The sequence below is a fragment of the Felis catus genome, chromosome B4 (assembly GCF_018350175.1).
Source record: "Felis catus isolate Fca126 chromosome B4, F.catus_Fca126_mat1.0, whole genome shotgun sequence".
NCBI classification, from domain to species: domain Eukaryota; kingdom Metazoa; phylum Chordata; class Mammalia; order Carnivora; family Felidae; genus Felis; species Felis catus.
Window position 1 is genome coordinate 72,084,156 of NC_058374.1, and position 20,205 is coordinate 72,104,360.

Below are 20,205 nucleotides of genomic sequence, written 5' to 3' on the forward strand. Positions count from 1 at the left end.
TTATTTCACCTCAAGTTCATTAATATAGAAGATGATGAAAACTACAAGACAGTTTTGTATTTATTTGCAAAGCTATTGCCACAAATTCTTCCTATGTATGCTATTTGCAAAGCATTCACAGTTGGAAGCACAAATACTGTTTGGAAATGAAGAAAATTCCTAATAATGACCCCATGTTATAAAAGCCTAATTTATGTATCTAAAGCCCAAGACTATCTTAAATAAAGAAGTATTATAAATTACAGAACATAATGTAGACGAGTGTACCTAATCTATACCAAGGAATAACAAAATAATTTTATTTATCCTGAAGAAACTACAGCTTTGTAAAACATGGAAGAAAAGAAGAGAGTCCTTTCACAACTTGGGGAAATTTTCTCATTTATTTTAACTTTTAAATTCACTTTGCTTTTCAATGAGCCTTTACTGTTTTCATATCTCTCTTCTGAATCTCCTGCATAAACAGCTAAGTGAATTAGTTATCTTGGAATTATTTCTCTATTCTTCATTTTTTTTCCTTTGAAAACGCAATAGCCAGAAAACCATAATGATGAGAGAATTCTTTGATCTGCCTGAATGTCTTAATTCTTTCAGACATTAAGTGTCATACATCATTGTCTGTTGTTTTTAGGTAATGCTGATATTCACTAAATATACCCAGAAATGGCTGAAGAGCCTACCAGCTTTTCACACTGCACTCACAAAAAGTTTGCGGCCTAATTTTTAATATTAGCCCCTGCTTGAAAAACACTATTTGAAACCCCATTGAAATCTCAGGAGGCCAAGACTTTACTCACAGAACACCAGGACACTGCCATTGAGGTTCCCCACAGTTTCCTAATTATGTCACTCTGTTTGAAGCTGTGTTTTAGTACCAAGGTTTGACTTAAGCCCTCTCCCAGTTCTAAGATGTTGTGATGTCTGTCTTTCCTACTTCTGTCTTTCTGTTTGCTCACTTCAGATTCCTCAGAATCCAGAGTATGTCTATTAGTCTCAGATGTCCAAACTAACAAAGTTGTGTGATTAGGTTTCCAGACTTAACGCAGTGGCTGAGATGTTTCTGTATAGCTCATTACAGGTGTCGCTATTCTCCAAGAACTTGACTTATAGCTGTTTCGAGGCAGTGACTGCCAGTTAGTGAAATTCTCACACTAGAGCTAATGACATTTCAGAATACTTTAGGCACCCTGCATCAATATAGCAATTTCCACATTCCCCAGATCCTTTGCCCTAGACTGATTAAAACTCTGTGATGTTATTGATGATTCCTGCTGCACTCCTGATGATCTTTCTCTTGATCTTTCACTCATGTCCTCATCCATCAAATATTTATTTAGCATGTAACTCAGTGACAGCATGGTACATCAAATGGGGTTTACAAGCATAATGCACAATCCTTTAACAGCACAGAAAGAAAGAAAGAAAGAAAGAAAGAAAGAAAGAAAGAAAGAAAGAAAGAAAGAAAGACCTAATTAGGAGCTGTTATAAACTACGCATAAATTTATACAAGCACACAAATACACCTGGGCAGAGGATCAGAGAGCTGCATCCCAAAGTGTCAGGGTGGTTATCTCTAGATGTCAGGACTATAAAGTAGTGGTCCTTGTAAATGTTTAACAATTGGCTTTCTGTTCTCTAAAGAAATAATTCTAACATATTGGTTCATTTATCCACTCGTATAAGAAAGAAGAGAAATCTGAAAAAAGTTAAGACTTATTGAAAAAACTAATATTTACCTATAAAAATACATTCAAAGGAAGAAAGCCTTGCTTTGTAGCATTTGCTGATTTCCACGCCATAAACACTCACATTGTGGCCTCCTTCCAGCTTCACAGTAATTAATGTCTGCTCGCTCACAAATCTTCAACTCCTGTAAGCCAGTCTGAACCCACTCCAGCACAACACTGATTGGCTAAGCTGAATTTTCTTTTTTACATCTTCCTTATTTTCAAAATGTCTTTAATTATAATAGTAGTTGCCTCCAGGGGTAGAAAGTTGGTGTCTGGAGATAGGGACAGAGGTAGACTTTTTCTTCTCTATACCCTGCTGTGCCTTTTAAATTTTAAACCAGGAGATATATTACCAATTCAAAAAAACAATTACAACTTAAATTAAAAAATCCTCACTAAACACTTGTTACAATTGTGATCAAAGGCAGCAAATGACATTTTTAACCTCTGATATGCAATTAATACATATGCATATATACGAAACACATAACGATATAAGCCCAAAAAAGAGTGGCACAAATTTAAAAATTGCATTGGAGGCAAATGCAGGACGGAATTAATGTAAACTGGAAAGGTCAGTAAAAGCTTTATGGGGATGAGAGCAGAGTTCTGAAGTGTGAGGAGGATTTGGACAAGAAGAGGGAAAGGAAGGGGGTGACATACAGGTGACAAGCAGACTGGTCACCGCGCTCGGCATTGACACTCCACTTTCCTTCATCTCAACCAGTGCCGGAGCTGCCGTTCCCACAGTTTCTATTTCTTAGGGACTTCTTCCTACTTAATTTGGCATCAGAGCAGGCTGTACGGCAGGTAGCCAGGTTCTCACTTCGATCAGCCCAAACAGCGATAAGATTGGAGTCAGGGACTAACGTAAGGGAAGAAGAAGTCGTTTCACATCATCGCTGACAGTCATATTAATGTTTATTTAGTAACTGGTCTGTAGTAGGCACCCTCCAGTGGGCTAACTCACAAAGCCTAATTCCGAGAAATAACTCAAGTTCTTGCTCTTGAGCTTTCCATGTGGCAGGCAAGAACATATGCTTAGATGAAGCACCGTGACCTCCCCAGACCAACCCCAAATGCATCTAGGGAGTTAGCTTCCCTCAGGGTGCAGAAGAGCTCTTCCATAAACTAGGAAGGACCTTATGGAAAGTGGGACCTGCTCCTAATCACTGCCAGTGAAAGGATCAACAATTCACTGTGACAGGCATTTTTCAACATTGATCTGGTTTATAGCTAACCAACCAGTGGAGCACAAAAGTTCATTCACTTTATCCAGACACATATTTTGCAAACTAGTTCTTCTAAGTGGAAGAACCTCAGGCAATTACACTGAACACACTTAGACACTTTTTGGACATTTTGCTTGGATTTTTTCATATGTAAGAATTTGATTATCTCTATTTTAATTTGTATCCAATGATGTAATAATCCTTGGGCATTAAAAAATAGACTGCAAGTGAATATTTGTTGACATGGGAAAATTGTTAAGATATTTTGCTAAATTTTGAAAAGTAACTTGTAAAACATGTACAGTATGAATCAGTTTTTGAAATATTATATCTCTACCCTTAAGTAGACATTTATAACTGAAAATATTAGTAGAAACTATCCCCAGGTGGTAAAGTTACAGATGATTTTGACTTCCTTCTTTGTAATTTTCTTAATTTGTAAAATTTACTATAACTATCATAATATTTAAAATTTGTAGCATAATTAAAATTTCCACCTTCAATAGGATCCATTCATCAATATGTGAGCATAGAACCCACACTACTTCCTGAGGAAAAGCTTGGCCCTGCTCTTGAGAACTGCCTACTTCAGGAGGAAACGGGCATCTTCCATTCAGGTGTGTCCTTGTCAGGCTCCTCGGTTTTTACATAAAATGTCAGTCTTTCCTCCAACTTAATTGCTATTGCTGCTCAACACTTAATTCTCACTGAAGTGTCAACAAAGAATAGCTACAATTCAAGTATTTCTGAGAGAAGTCTAACTTGAATTCAGTATTATTCTCATGAGAAAAGCAATTTATATGGAATATTGCCTTAAGGACATGGCCTTTTATTAGAGTTTCACATCAGAGGCACTATTGGAATTTTGAGCAGGAAAATTTGGCTGTACAGAACTTTCGTGCATACTACCAAGGGCCTCTGAGGGTACAGTACTGTTTCAAACACCTTCACACGTTGATGCAAGTTCCTGGCATCTCTGTAGCTTTGCTTTTCCCTCAGTGCTTTACAGCATGATGCCACCAGCTGATATGAAGCCCTCTGGATTCATTTCTCTAAAGACACTCATTACATCTTGCATAAAAGGGCATAGGAGAAATACGTCTCTGGTCTCAGAACTAAGAACAATTGCATTATCTTAATCATCCAACTGGGTTTCTATTTTTCCTTTGCCCTGATTTTCATATTTCATTGTATTCTTATTTGTTGTCCTGTAGATAGCCCTACAAACCACGCTAAATTTTTTGTGAAGCAAATCAAAGAATAAATACGTAAGTGTTCGTGATACGATGAAACTAAAAATAGGAGTCAGATTAAGACTAAGGAAAGAAAGAACTTCAGCAACACCACAGAAAAAAAACAAAACACACACCATAACACAAGATCTGTCAGGATGCTAAAAGGTTAGGAGATATCATAGTATACTGGTGAAAACACCACATTCAAGAATCAGAGTAAGTGGATTTGGGTCCTGATTCTGTCACTAACTAGCTAAGTGGTGCTATGGTGGGGGGGGGGGGGGGGGGAGGGCAGAAGAGAAGGAAGTCTAACACTAGACCCTGAGGGCTGGCAGGGCACTGAGGTTAAGCCGGCTGGCTCTGGAATCAGATTACCTGAGTTTAAACCCTACCCTCACTTACTCTTGGGAATCTTCAACAACGTAAGCTCTCTGGGTTTGTTTCCCCCCCTTTTTTTTCCCAACAATAGTTAATTTTATTTACTTTGAGAGAGAGAAATCCCATGTGTGGGCACGAGTAGGGAAGGGGCAAAGAGAGGAGAAGAGAGAGAATCCGAAGCAGGCTCCACGCTGCCAGTGCACAGCCCATCACGGGGCTCTGTCCCAGGAACCGTGGGATGAGGACCTGAGCCGAAACCAAGCTGGACGCTTAACCCACTGAGCCACCCAGGTGCCCCTGGGTTTGTTTTTCTTAACTGTAAAATATGAATGAGAATAGTGACTTTGTATGATTATGGCACTCTGTGGAATTTTTTTCTCTAGTGTTCTCAAGCACTTTATATGGATTTACAGATAAAGAACCTGAGGTACAGAAGAGTTAAGTAATTTTCACAAGGTCACAAGGCCAATAAGTGGTATTACTATGCCTGGAATTCACGGAGTCCATCTCTAGACCCGCACACTTAACCACTGCCCAGTCCTGATGATAAAACGAGCTAATTCACAGCGCCTGGCACACGTAAGACTTTAATAAATAAACAAATAAAAAGAGCCTTGCAAACCTAAATAATCTTTTATATCCTAGAAAGATACACCATATCTCAAATATATCTCAAATTTGTAGATGATATGAAGAAAGAATGAGTAAGTAAAACAAGGAATTACAGAATTAATATTAAATTCAACAAGTATAACTGGAAAGCACAAGAGCTGAGCACAAAAATTTATGTACAAATATGTTCATCATGGTGTTATTATTAAAGTTAAAAAAGGAAATGAGTTAACTATCCAAAGTGAGGGGCAGATCAAATAAAATATGGCATATCTACATGCACAGACAAAAGAACTGGGTTAAAATATGGCAAATTTTAAACATTGGTCTCCTTTTGGTAAAATGATTTGTATGAGTTTTTCTATTTCTTTACAATTGTCTGCTTTTCAAATTTTCTACAATGAAAATATATTGCCATATTAATTTAAAAAAACAAATATTATCTTTCATTGAAATAACTCAATAAAAATTCCTACATATTTTCACAAATCTACTTCACAGGAAAAGTAAGAAAAAAAATCTGCCTGATGGCAAGTTATCCTTCCTCAGGTCCTTCACCAAGAATCTACCTGATGATGGTCGGGTATTTCGGTGGTCCATATACTTATTGTTTAAGATGCTAAAAAAAATTTTTTTTCCATACTATCTTAGTAAGTATGAGATTGAAAGTATACAGATTACAAGAAGTCTGTGCTGGTCAAACGTTTGTAGAGTTATTCATTATATTCAACTCCAGGGACCAACAAAAACATTGCCCATCTGGGATGCATATAGATGAGGGCAGTAGACCTCAAGAATTGCTGTCAATTAAGTCTAAAGAAGAGCAGATGGAGTACCCAGCACTGGTTAGCCCTGAGACAAGAAGGGTAACATGGGAGGCTGCAGTGACCATCATGGATGTAAGGATACGCCATCTGGAAGAAGGCTGGACAAGTTCCATGTCTCTACTAATGGGGTGGGGGGTGGGGGGGGGTTACAGGGCAGAAAAATCTAGTGCCCAAAACACAGGGGAAATTTCTTTTAGCAAGCAGAAGTCATCAGCAATAAAACAAGCTGCTCTGTAAAGGAAACAACATTCCTTTGTTTTATGTGAATCATGTTGCCTAAAGCCCAAGTGAGATGGGCAAAGTCACAGTACTGTAATGTAAGCAAGGAGGTCTGATATCAATCACTTGAAGACCAGTCCTGTCCCTGGAACCAGAAACAGACCAACGGGAAAAGCCCTAGTGAACCCTTGGAAATGGGACCTGTCCCTTTCTTGCTGTGCCTTGAAGATCCTAAGCCAATTACCAGATAAATGTTATCATGGCATCCTCCTGTCAAACACAGGTCAGGACCTGGGAGGAAAGAAACCCAAGTAGGGGGTTATGCCAACCCTCTCGGGCTATAGATGGAATAATGAGGGGCCTTGATGCCTTGAGAATAATCCAGGTAGAGTGTGATCAGGAACCTTGCTCTCTATGTCAACTTGCTGTATCTTGTTCACCACGTATATGTGCTTCTGTTTGCCCTTTAGTATTTCATAAAGATTTTCAAAGTCCCAGGCTACCTCATCCCTGGTAAAAGAAACCAAGAAAAGAGGTTTCTCCCCACACCTTAACAAGATCATAAAAACCATGTATATATTTCAAACACTTATTAATCTTCACAACCACCCATGAAATAGGTACTATTACTCTCCCCATTTCACAGGTGAGGAAATTGTAGCACAGAAAGGCCATGTGACTTGCTCAAGGTCCATAGGTAGTAAGTCATGGAGTAAGTATTCAAAATGGGAACACAAAGGAACTTGCATTGTCAGAACTGTGGTAATTCTTTCACTCAAGGGATCATTTAGAGCTGTTTGGTGTTATTCAGTAACAATCTATGTATATGCCAAGCGTCATGAATGAGTTTCTCCTTCCTCCCACCCCCTCCTCCCCATTACTCCCACCAGCTCTCCCCTAATCATGCTTCCACACATGTGAGAGACTGGGAGATACTAGCCAGAATTTTGATTCAAAACACATGCAAGAATACAGCTGTGACTGCTGCAGTCTAAGAGACGCATCAAGAAAGAAGTTACCTGTCAGTGATGAAAATTATGACTTATTAAACTCAAACCCAGGCAACTTCCTAAAGAAACTAAATATAGTATTTTTGTGGCCAACTATTCACAAATTACAAAGAAGTATGTTCAGCCTTAACTTGAGGAAGATATGTCATGAGGAATTTAGTCATTAATAAGTGTGTCTCAGGAACAGTGATTTCTGTGTGCTTTTAGCAACATCAAAAGCACCAGCCAGCTTCTTTTGCATCTGGGCTGATTTCAATTACTTGTGTTTGTGATTTTGCATAATGTAGCAAAATTATTCTAGCTGTTTTATTCCAATCTTGTATATTGGATATCTTGATTTTGTTTACTTCTTTTGAATGTGTTCATTTAACCATATATAACGAAAACACAAAAAACCCAGCAGCCACACTCACCTGTGATCCAAGTGGTGAATGGAGAGAATAACTCCAGAATTCAAGTGGGTCTGTTTCAGAGTCACTAAAACAGTAAATTCATGTTTATTTCTCAGCTTCTGAAAAAACTGTTCAGCTGTAGCAGTGGATGCTTTTATACTTCTGGGAGTATCTAAAAAAAGAAACATACATTAAATAGATTAGAATTTGGTTTTATAAAGTATCCTTTCCATGAAACATCTTTCAAAAAACATTATCAAGTAATAACTGATAAATACCAAGTTTCAGACTCCTTCAACAAGATTTTTTGCTACAGGGACACCTGGGTGGCTCAGTCGGTTAAGCATCCTACTCTTGGTTTTAGCTCATGTCACGATCCCATGGCTCATGAGTTCAAACCCTGAGGCTCTGTGCTGACAGCGCAGAGCCTGCTTGGGATTCTCTGTCTCCCTCTTTCTCTGTCCCTCCCCAACTCACTCTCTATCTCTGTCCAAATAAATAAATAAATATTTTTTTAAAAAAAAACTTTTTGCTACATATAACACAGGACAGTAAATCAATTACTGGACTCGTGTTTCAGGAATTCTTTTTTTTTTTTTTAATATTTTTTTAAACTTTTTTTTTATTTATTTTTGAGACAGAGACAGAGCATGAATGGGGGAGGGGCAGAGAGAGAGGGAGACACAGAATCGGAAGCAGGCTCCAGGCTCTGAGCCATCAGCCCAGAGCCCGACGCGGGGCTCGAACTCACGGACCGTGAGATCGTGACCTGAGCCGAAGTCGGAAGCTTAACGGACTGAGCCACCCAGGCGCCCCTCAGGAATTCTTTTTCAAAAATGTCACCTCTGGGGCAAAGAATCAAAGGATCCTGCTTGAAGAAGTGTACTCCCAAGTTTTCTCCTTACACATACCCTATATTCTGGATACCACAGCCACATCAGTGTCAACAGTGAGCAAAAAGATGTACTTCATAGACTAGAACCTAAAAGACCATGTTAGAGCCATTTAGCTTTTCTGACGCCTCATGACAGAAAACTGGATTTAAATCTATGTGCCACCTTCCACATTGATATCCTTAGCCAGAAGGCGTGCTATAAATAGATTTTTTAAAAGATCATTGAAATTAGTCACTCTCAGCCTTCTGCGCAATGGATGAAACATTAAGATCAAATTGTCTTACCATGCTGTTGAAAGAAATACATAGAACTTAATTCCAATGTCCTCTTCTCCAGACTTAGAGAAAGCCTAGCCAAGGAAAGTATGCGTGGGAGAGCAGAAACTTTTACCCTACACTTCTACCTCGTTTAGTCCTGCACTCCAAGACCCAGGGAGTGGGACCTAGAGGCTATGGGGGCAATACAGATAGAAATGGATTTAGTGGGTAGGAAAAAACCATTATTCAAGCCATCTGCTAACTGAGCATAAGGCTCTCCTATTCATAGTGTGTGCAAAGGGTTGATGGGAGCCAGAAATACAGTTTATGTTGCTCTCAAATCATCCTCCTTGTTTCTATGCTTTAGACTAGGTAGACTAAGTAACTAGACTTACTTACTTTAGAGTAGGTAGTCTAGGTAACTACTAAGCAAGTAGATCTCAATGGAAAAACTACTGGCATTTAGAAAGAAAAACCCATCCTTGTGCAAAACTGTCCCATGCTTTGCAGAATATTTAACACCCCTGGTTCTGGCCCAGTGAATGCCAATGGCACCCAACCCCCAATCACTGTGACAACCCAAAGCTTTCCCACACATTTCCAAGCATTTCCTCAGCAGCAGTGTAGCAGAAATCTTGTTGAGAACCAAAACTTCAGTGAAAGAGTTTATAGGATTAATCTAAAATTCCATACCTTCCTAGCCCCACAAATTTATGGAATAAAAATGTACCCACATGATCTGTGCCCATCACTGGGAATGGACAGACATGGAGAAGCCCTCAAGATACCCACAAAGTAGTGGACGAGACAAATAATCCCAGTACAATGAAAGAAATGCTGTCATACAGGTAGGTACCAAGCGTGGACGGATCACAGATGTAAAAGTAGCCAACATCATGCGGAGGGAAAAATCTCATAAAACAGACGACACTTGATCTGGAGATCACCAGGTAGAAAAGAGAAAGAAAAGCATTCCAGTCATAGGAAGAGCTTGGGAACCAGCAGGAAGGTGTAAAAGGGATTTTTGCTCAAAGTTTTAGGAAAAATAAATTTCTTGCTTCAAAAAAGAAACTTCCTCAGTCCCATCAAATATTCACAATTCAAAAGTAGAACAATAATCTGCAATTTCTGCCATGGTCAACATAATAGTTTCCCCTCAAGCTCAATCAGGGATAAGATTGGCTGTGGAGGGGATTCCATACAATTCCTCCTAGCTCCAAAACTTTCCACTTCCTCAAGGAGGCATACAAAATGAAATTCCATGAGAATAATTCATCTAGTGTTAACTTTTTATCCACTCTAGTCACAAGTAAATCATTCCCAAACTTCATCACTTCATCTTAATTTGATAGATAAAAGCAAATTAAAATCAAATTATAAATATTTATTATGCTTCCCCCTCTTTCAACCAGGTAGAGCTTCAGCAGCACCCTTTGTCTTGCCTAGTAGGATGATAGATGGGGATGCAAATGAGAGAAGCAGAGAAAGGACTACACTGAATACAGAAAGGAAGATGAAACCCAGAGAGAGAGAGAGATCCAAAGATGTGGTGTGGAGAGCTTGAGCTCATCCAGTGAGAGAAAAGAATTTAGAAATGCACCACAGCTGCCTTACAAGGTGAAACTTTTAAAAAAGAGATTCTTAATGAGGGTTTTTAGGAAGTTTTGTCATTTGGTATGCATAGAAAACCTTCACTAATCTCTATATTATCCTCTCCTGCTTTTGGAGTCAGATTTGTGGGGAGAGTTGACAGGTTGTCTTATTTGTGAGAGTTTTCTTTATTTTGTTTTCAGATGAAATGATATGTAAAGATTGACCTTAAGAGGAATAGAAGGATCTAAAAGAATGGATTACATTTGAGTATCATTAATAAAAATGTAAGACACCATGGTTGAAAACATGGTGAAGGAATCTATAGATGAAAGAAACATTTTTTTTAATTGATCAATCTATACTTTGGAAATTTTTCTCTTTCTTCTATTTGAAATTTTTCTCTTTCTTCTATTTGAAGAAAGAAAAAAGGTGAACGCAGGGAGAACTCTTAAGAAACTCTCACAACTCAGATGATCATTGACTTTTTTGTTAGATTTCACATATTTTAAACATCACATATTGACATCCCTACACTTCCTTTCCCAAACCAAACCATCCTGTGCAACTTCTCTTCCCAGTTCATTATCTTCCATCTTGCTCCCTCTGTGAGGGCAGAATGACTTACTGGAAGGAGGGCCCCTCCAGCACAAACATGGCCAGCAGAAGCTCCATTCAGCTCATGCTATAGTGACAGGAGAAATAATATTGGGTTTTGTTTTTTCTTGCATCTAGATTAACCAAGTTCATTACAGAGAGATTTTAAAATGGGCTTGCATGAAATTCCCACCCATGTTATGCAGAGGGGCAATATGGAAGGCAGTGGGAGGGAGAGAACCTGACCTGACTTAGTATGGCCTCAGGATGGTCTACTGACCTGGCAACGCCAACCCAGGGGCCCAAGACACAGGTGAATATTTTTAAGTTTCTGGATTGTGACAGAGAGAACTTAAAGTAAGTATATAAATCATGATTGCATCATAATTTTTAGCTGTTGACAGAACACCATCTCTCATCAACCCTGACCTCATCCTAATATTATTTAAATCTATTGTTGCCCTTAAGAACATGTTTTCACATATTCATCATGCTTGAGTCCAGGAAGGACTTGATGGGAGTCTGAACTCTCTGAAAAGCATCAGAATAAATAGAAGAGGAAGAATTCAAGAGAGTTTTAGAAAACAGAAGAACTGGGTCAGTGATAAAACACATGCAAAAGAGAGAAAACTGAAGTTAATTGAATCTAAAGTTTCTAGCTTGAGAGACTAGATGAAAGGAAATGCAGTAGCAGAATGATGGGATTTCACTTTTAGAAATGGTTGGGACACATATGTGGAAGTGTCCAATAGGAGGTGGGCACTATAGAACTTGATCTCATGAGAGAGGTCAAGGTTGGCAATATAGATTTAGAAGTCATCAGAATATAGTATCTAAAATAATAGGTGTGCCTGAGTAAATCATAGGAAACACAAGAATGAGGGTATGAAGGATGGAACACAGAAAAACTAAATCTGGGGGTGCCTGAGTAGCTCAGTAGGTTAAGCATCTTACTCTTGATTTAGGATTCATGATCTCATTGTTTATGAGCCCCTCATCCAGCTCTGTGTTGATGGCACAGTCTGTTTGGGATTCTGTCTCTCTGTCTCTCTGTCTCTCTGTCTCTGTCTCTCTCTCTCTCTCTCTCTGCCCCTCCCTCAGTCACTCTCTCAGAATAAAAATTTTAAAAAAACTAAATCTGTTGCATACACATATATAATGTTGCACAGCTGCTACTATACAACATTTATCCTTCAAAAATGTATAATGATATATTTTACCCTTTGAACCCATATTCCATTTTGTTCTCACAAAGCTCTGGAAACTAGACAGGAACAACCATTACTACGTCCTTTTTCAATGAGTAAAACAAGCCAAGGAACAATCCTGTGATTCACCCACAGAGGTGATAATGCCAGAGGCATTATGGGGATGACAATTTCTGGTCCAGTATTCTTTCCACTAAATCATACTACCTCCTGAACATGGCATCCTTTATCCATGCTTAACTGCCACTCACAAATATAAATGCAAATAAGAGAGCACCAACATAGAAAATAATCCAGAAAAAAAGTAATGATATAAGATAACATTTTTAGTTCTTTAAGTGACTAGTTTAGTAGTGATTTTAAGAAAGGTCACATTCCTCATTTGCATTTCTGTTTCTCAATTTGTAAAACTAACATTCCTACCTTCCATTTTCATCTCAAGGATTATACAATGTTCAGAAAGACTTCTGAGTTCCCACAGTTATTACTATAGACCCAGTTCGAGTCTTCACCGGAAAATCAAGTCAAAGAAACCATCATGTAAGAGTTAATTTTAGAATTAATAATTCAATATAGGTATGCATGAAGCAACTTCTCAACAAGGCCTCCTGCTAAGGAACCAAACATAGAAAAATGAAGTGTGGTGGCTATCAGAATGAACTTGGAGCCCAGAAGAATAAGGTTTCAATGCCAGCTATGCAGATTATTAGCTATGCCTGGCATGTAGTAAACACCATGTGTTGGCCATTAGGATTATGATACTTATCATGATTACTCTTCCAAGCAGTGAGACTGTGGAATCAGCCAAAACTACCAACAGCCGTGATACCTTTGTGGTGATTTCTGAGCTTACTTTCATTCTAAGCATCCCCAACTCTGCCATAAATGATCAGTTTCCACATTTCGAAATTGGTATAAATGTTTTTGGCAATCAAATTATTCTTAAGATAAAATCCTGCCTACCACTCTCTATTTCTACAAAACAATGAGTGATCATTCATTTACGGACAAAAATCAATGTAAATTGAATTTCTTTTCAATGAAGGGCTGACAGAGATCATTTGAATTGCCTCTTCAGGAAAAACAAAAACAAAAACAAAAACAAAAAACAGGCTGATAAAAGTGGCCTTTAAACACTACTACAAAGCCCCACAGAAAAACTTACCAACACACCCATGCTAGAGTAAATCTTTTTAATTGGAGAACTGCTTGGGTTTAAAACAAAACTCTGTTTCAATGTTTTCCATTTTTATTGTGTACAGAGCCCAAAAAATCCCACTATAAGAAACAATTCATGGCATTTTAAAGCAGTTATTAATAAGTAATGAAGTAGTTCTGAAGCAATTACATCAAAATATTCATTTTTTTGTCATGGGACTACCAGAATGGAGTGATGCATTCCTGTGTGGATGTAGTAACCATTTCTAGGGATTTCCACCATGTGCTATGGATTCCCCATATACATCACAGTTAGGGGGATACAGGAGAGAGAGAGAAACTGGTTTATTTCAAAAATAAGACTGTAGGCACACCTGGGTGGCTCAGCAGGTTGAGAGTCCAACTCTTGATTTCAGCTCAGGTCATGATCGTAGGGTCATAAGATGGAGCCCCAAGTCAGGCTCCATGCTGAGCATGGAACCTGCTGAAGATTTTCTCTCTCTTTCTCTCTCTGCCCCTCCCCTGCTCTCTCTCTCTCTCAAAAGAAATAAATAAACATTTAAAAAAACAGACTGTAGATTAATGGAACAATGTATGTGATGGCAAACATGGGTACTTACTGAAAAAGAGAGTCAGACCGGAGCTTCTTTCAGTATTTTTAGTGTGTTAGCAAAAGTAAAGAGAAGGGATTTGTCCATCTACCAATAACAAACCGGCAAGAATTATTTTCTTCTTTTGCACTTAAACTGCATTACTACAATTGCCATCATGAATCGCACGAGTCTCTGCCACTGACAGGTCTCTATCCCATCTGCAGTGTATAGAACCTAAATTGATTTTCCCCCACATAACCAGACTAATACAAATACCAAGTACAAATTCAATTATAAAAACAGTCTAATCTCCAGCATAAGATGGTTGACTTAGAATGTGCCAAAACTCACCAAATTACTTTTTTTTTCAGTCTCTGACTATGAAAGGCTGTTATCTTCCGAATTCAGGTTAGAAATATACGAAGTCAGAACTATTAGTATAGTTCCTATCCATCGCTCTTACTCTCCCTTCAATATATTCATGCCTTTATACTGCAAACTTGCAAGGCAAAGTAATGGTTACAACTTTAAAAGCCATTAATATTTGATTAACACTATATATGCAGTTTGCAAAGTCCTTAAACATGAATAACCTCATGTAAGCCTCAGAGCAACATTGAATAAATGGTATTATTGCTCCAAAGTAATAGAAATTACAGATGAGGAAAGGGAGGCACAGAAAAGCCAAGAAACTCGCCATCATCACCATACATGGCTCAAAATCGGAGCTCATTTTCTGTGAATTTACTATATTAGAAACTTGTTGGTTCGAACCTCAGGCGCTTCCCCAGTGATATCTGAAGCAAGCTCTGAACATAAAGGGCAAGGAGAGACAGAACAAAGAGGCAGGCCATTCCAGATTGGGAGGGGGCAGTTTTAATAAAGCAAGGGAACTTAGAGGCTTGCCCTGGGCAGCCGCAAGACGCACAGATCTCTACATCTGCCTGCAAAAATCACAAATTTATATAGAAGCCTTAACTGGATTCACTCAGTTTATACCAATCCAGATGGTCTCAACAACACACTGCTCTCTCATGGCCGCATCCCTGAAAATGACTGCCACTGTGGGAATGGAGGGTGGAGGGCAGAGGGTACATTTCAAGGAAGGGGATGAGGTAAGGAGCCTCCAATTGCCCAGGGCCAGCTCAAGGGTCAATTGGAGGTCACCGCCTCTCCTCACCTCCTCTAACAGAACTATCAAAAGCAATTAGGATAGGATAAATGAACAAACCCACCAAATTCAAGTGGCAGAGCTGGGATCTCAACCCAAGCCAACACGCTTCTTATTATTACACGATAGTGTCCTACTAACATGATGGTGATGCACACTCTGGAGAGTAAATAAACTATCATATTAAGTTAACTTTTATAAAAATATATTCTGAAGATAAATACGTTTTTCTTGATCTTCAGATTCATTTAGGCTACACCAATCTACAAAACTATATATAATCTTTAGAGAATCTAAACTACTGAGATAGAAACTGTACTTTTAATCAAAACCAAAGTTTTTTTTAAACAAATGTTTATTTATTTACTTTGAGAGAGAGTTGGAGGGGCAGAGAGGTAGGGACAAAGGGAATCCCAAATGCACTGACATGGGGGTCAATCTCATGAACCATGAGATCATGGCCTGGGCTGAAATCAAGAGTCGGACACTTAACCAACTGAGTCACCCACGCGCCACACCAAAACCTTTTTTAAAAGACAATTTTGAAACAATTCTCCTTAAAAAAACTATTGGGCAAAATGTTGTGAGTACCCACAAGTTTTTAATGGGGCAAACCCACATCTAATGATGCCCATCCTCACCCTTCAGAGATCTATATGCCCTTTACATTACTAGGTTAGCATAGTGCATACTCTTGGAAAGCCAATGTCCTCTTCTACATTTTACTTGAGAGTAAAATTTAGTGAGCTAAATCCGAAATCCATCTCAAAAGTTTCTTTCAAATCAACAGCTAATTATAATTTGATTCAATACACAATAAGCATACATATCCTCATGTATTATTTACAAAATTATTTGTTAGCTTAATGCTGTGAATATCCAACCACATAAAAACATACAAATGTGAATACAATCAGATTTAAAACATAAGCTTCAGCACCATCCAAAGAAACAAAAACAAATAGCAGGTTCTACTCCTGGATTTAGCAACTAAATGGTTTACTTTAAGCAAATCATTTATGACTCATCTGTGGGAATTTTCATTAATGAAGTGCAACAAAATTTCATCAGGATGTAGGAGGGTGACAAACAATAAAATGTCTATAATTTTGAGCTTAAAATTACAGTATTAAAATTTTATACATAACACATATAATACAAGTTATTTAGAGTATTCCATTTTGTTTTGGGTCTAGGTTAACAAGCAACTTTCTGATAATAATTCGGCTTCCCAGGTACATTTTCCTTCAGAGACAGCAGTAGTAATTAACTACATTGGTATTCTGGTTTAGTTCACTGTTATAATCTTTGTTGTAGATTAAAATTAAAATCAGCACTTGAGTATGTAATCAGATTAATGTTTTTGGCTTGCGTGAAGCAGTTCCTTAGAACCTCACCAGTGAAATTACCAACTGCTTTGTTACCAGAAAAATTAAGAGGATAAATGAGCTAAACAATATCCCTCTTTATGATCTGTACTCCCAACTGGAATACTGCTCAAGACTAAGATTAAATGGGTAGAAATGTTAAGTAAATAACAGGGATGATGACAACGACAGTGATGGCAATGTAGATGACAATGTCATCTACAACCTTAATAGACTGGCTGTATTCCTGTGTTAAGACTGCCTCATTATCTGTAGACAGCAGCCTGAATAACATCATTTGAATATATGTAGCAGACTTAAGAATCAGTAATTTGCTAGATCTTTATTTAAACCAATCTGAATGAAATGTATTATCAAATTGAACCCAAACTGAATGTGCACAATTTGTCCGCTAATATCAAAGGCAATGTCTTAAATACGTAAGTAAAATTAGACTCATGGACTATCATACTTTATGAAACATGCTTTTGCTTTGACTAGAGCAATTAAAACCTTGAATAAATAAAATGTATGAATGTCTTTTTAAAAAAAGAAAAAAACTTGAGTTTTCACTGGGCTTTTTTCACTGGGCTTACCCTTAGCAGTACATCAAAGGTTCAAATGCACCTTCATATACTGACACGTTGTCAGTGTATGAAGTATTGCTTAAATTAACAACTTACTCATCTTACCATTAAACTGTATAAATTCATGAACTACATCATTTTCCCTCTTGTAAATTATCCTATATAGAGTATCCTATATAGAGTATATATATAGAGTGTATATATATATATATATATATATATATATATATATATAATATCTTAAGTGCAAATATAATTACTCTTCATAAAGTATTCATATGTATTAAGAGAGTAACTATAAGTGCAAAAGAAAAATGTACATATGCTAATTTTTTAAGTGAAAACTGAATCACAAGTTATTCCGTTAATTTCTTTGAGGTCTGATCAGATTCATTCAGTCCCTGAGAAGGATAAGAAAGAAAAAAAAATATATATGTCACTTCAAAAAATCTGGCTATCTTTTTATCCACATGTGTGCTGATGTTTTGGCTTGGCTTTAGTCAAATTATTAGTGTAAAAAGAAAGAAGGGGTGCCTGGGTGGCTCAGTCAGTTAAGCACCCAACTTTTGGTTTGGTCATGACCTGTGGTTTCGTGAGCTCGAGCCCCACATTGGGCTCTGCGCTGGCAGGGTGGAGCCTGCTTGGGAGTCTCTCTCTCCCCTTTCTCTCTGCTCCTCCCCCACTCATGCTGTCTCTGTCTCTCTCAAAAGAAATAAACTTAAAAAGAAATAAACTTAAAAAGAAAAAAGAAGAAAGAAAAGAAAACTAACAGGATCAAGGTGAGATCTCTAGTATATATCTTTAATAGTTGACTGACACCTATTAATCGGCAAGAGTAAGGAATAGGGATCTATAACATACAGTTTTACACATTTATATAAAATGTTATGGTTATACATTCTACAACCTCAGATTGCACAAGCAGATTCTAACAGAATCTTTGCTGAATAGCCAAAGAGATAGGATGTAGTGCCCCATCAATTATGCAGAGCTGAAATGCTGAAATGCACAATTTCATCTTCCACCTAATAGGCCAATTTGACCTGAGACATCAATTTTGGGAGTTTGTTCTGCTTTATCCTTCTTTAATTATAATAATCAAATTATTTTAGAATAACAAGACACCAAAATATCAGTTACCATGATTAATCACCCTATCAAAATTGTGCTACATTTTTTTTTAACTATTATCATTTTCACTGCAACAAAGAACACAGCATTATAAGGTACAAAAGGACACAGAGCACAGAATACTCAGTTTCTCAATCCACAGTTTCAGACACTAGCCCCATGTCAACTCCTGCCCTTGTCTCCCCAGGCCCCGTATCTGCCTCCCCTCAGTTTCTGGGCCAGTTATAATGATGCCAGAAAATCAAAAGTGGGAATCAAGAATTAAGTTATTTTTCTCAGGGATTACAAAAACAAAGAGCTCTGAAAATTTGTGCAGCCTCTAAAATTAATCATTTCCCAGCCCCACTACATTGGCCCCAGCTACAAGGCTGAACTTCTGCCTCACTTTCCCAACCTAGAACTCTCAGCTCTGCCCTGCACACCAATCTCAAGTTCCGGTGTTTTGCCAGAATCTTGCCAATTCTCTCTGCTGTGCCTCTGGAATGGATGAATCTGCTAAAGTGTGTCAGAATGCTAGATCCATCAAATGATGCCTGCTTGACTTTGAATTGTGGGGGCTACTGGACTTGTCCCATTTACCAGTCTAGATACCACCCCCAACTCCTACTCATCCTCATACCCTCCCCATCTTACTCCCTCTTGGAGTTTTTCCCACCCCTATAAATTTCTCTACAATACATTCACTAAATGCTGATACTATCCCTGGATAAAGTACAGAAGATTCACTTACTAACTAAACTAATCTCTGGATTTCACCTTACCAGAGCTATAAAATTGCCACTCTCAATGTATCCATTTTTAGGAGCCTTAAATCTAATCCCTCCAAGCTAGTGTCTCTCCCATTTCAAGCTTGGATTTCTCCCTAAGTGCCCATTCCAAGGCTAAGGATTGCCTTTAGTTTCTTATTCACTTTAATTAATTCAACAAATATATAACTGAGCACTTGCTATGTGCTGAGCATTCAAAAATGAAGATCAAGAACAATCCAAACTAGGAACCATCTACCTCACTGTCGCAGAGATGCTAGTTGTCCTCCAATGGCAGTAATTCTCTCCTTTTTAGTAATAAAACACCCACATATCTGGGTACATGGCTATCCAGCTAGAAACCACATTCCCTAGTTCTCTTTGCAACTAAAGTGGCCAGGTGACAAGTTCTTGTCAGCAGGATATAAGTAAAAGTGACCTATGCTACAATCCAGATTTTATTATTAGAAAGGAAACTCATTGCCCTCCATTCTCCTTACCCTCAGTCTGGAATAGGGATATTGAGGAAGTAAGCCAAGCTCTTCAATGAGGACAAGGGCAATGAGGGGCTAATAACTTCATGTGGCAGAGCCACCCAATATCCCTGGAACCTCTGATTGTTACCTGAGAGAGATATAGATGTCTTTGCTTTGAGCACTTTGAGATGTTCTTGTTTGAGAAGGCATTTTGGGTGTCTTTTTTACAGGAGCTTAGCCTATTCCTAAGTAATATATCTCCCCAAGTTTCCTATGACTCATTCAGAATTGAGTGGGATTCTTTAAAACAAGGATCAGCAAAATTCTCTGCATAAGGTCAGATAGCAAATTATTTTAGGCTTTGCAAGCCACATACATCTCTTTTGAATATTCTTTTAAATTTATTTTTATTATTTTTTTACAATCATTTAAAAATGTTAAAAACCATTCTTAGCTCAAGGTGCCGTACAAACTAGGCTTCAAACTGGGCCCACAGGACCATAGTTTCCAAACCCCTGTAAGCAACAAATAACAGATTTGTGAATTTACCATATTCACTTTATAGCTTTAGTTAGTTATGTTTATGTTTAGAAAGGGAGAAAAAACAATGTGATAAAGGCTTAGCAAGAGAAAGTCTAGATGCTGTGCAAGCAGAAAAGGAAGGAGGTAAATTCTGCCTGTTAACTTGCCTTCATCACTACTGCTGATATGTACATTCGGGGTATATCCTATCTTCTCTCATTCTATGATGCTTTCCAAGGGCAGGGATTGATTTTGTCATTCTCCTTGTAGG

General features: G+C 38.0%; 1 protein-coding gene across 4 annotated transcripts in view; it reads right to left on the minus strand.

Moving 5' to 3' along the window:
* Window positions 1-20,205, minus strand: part of NELL2 (neural EGFL like 2) — a 390,253-nt gene that overhangs the window by 271,254 nt on the left and 98,794 nt on the right. For all 4 annotated transcript variants that reach the window (XM_045061670.1, XM_023256973.2, XM_019834835.2 and 1 more), the window contains one exon: window positions 7,657-7,807. In XM_045061670.1, coding sequence (XP_044917605.1) covers window positions 7,657-7,807 — 151 coding nt within the window. The remainder of the gene's footprint in view (window positions 1-7,656; window positions 7,808-20,205) is intronic.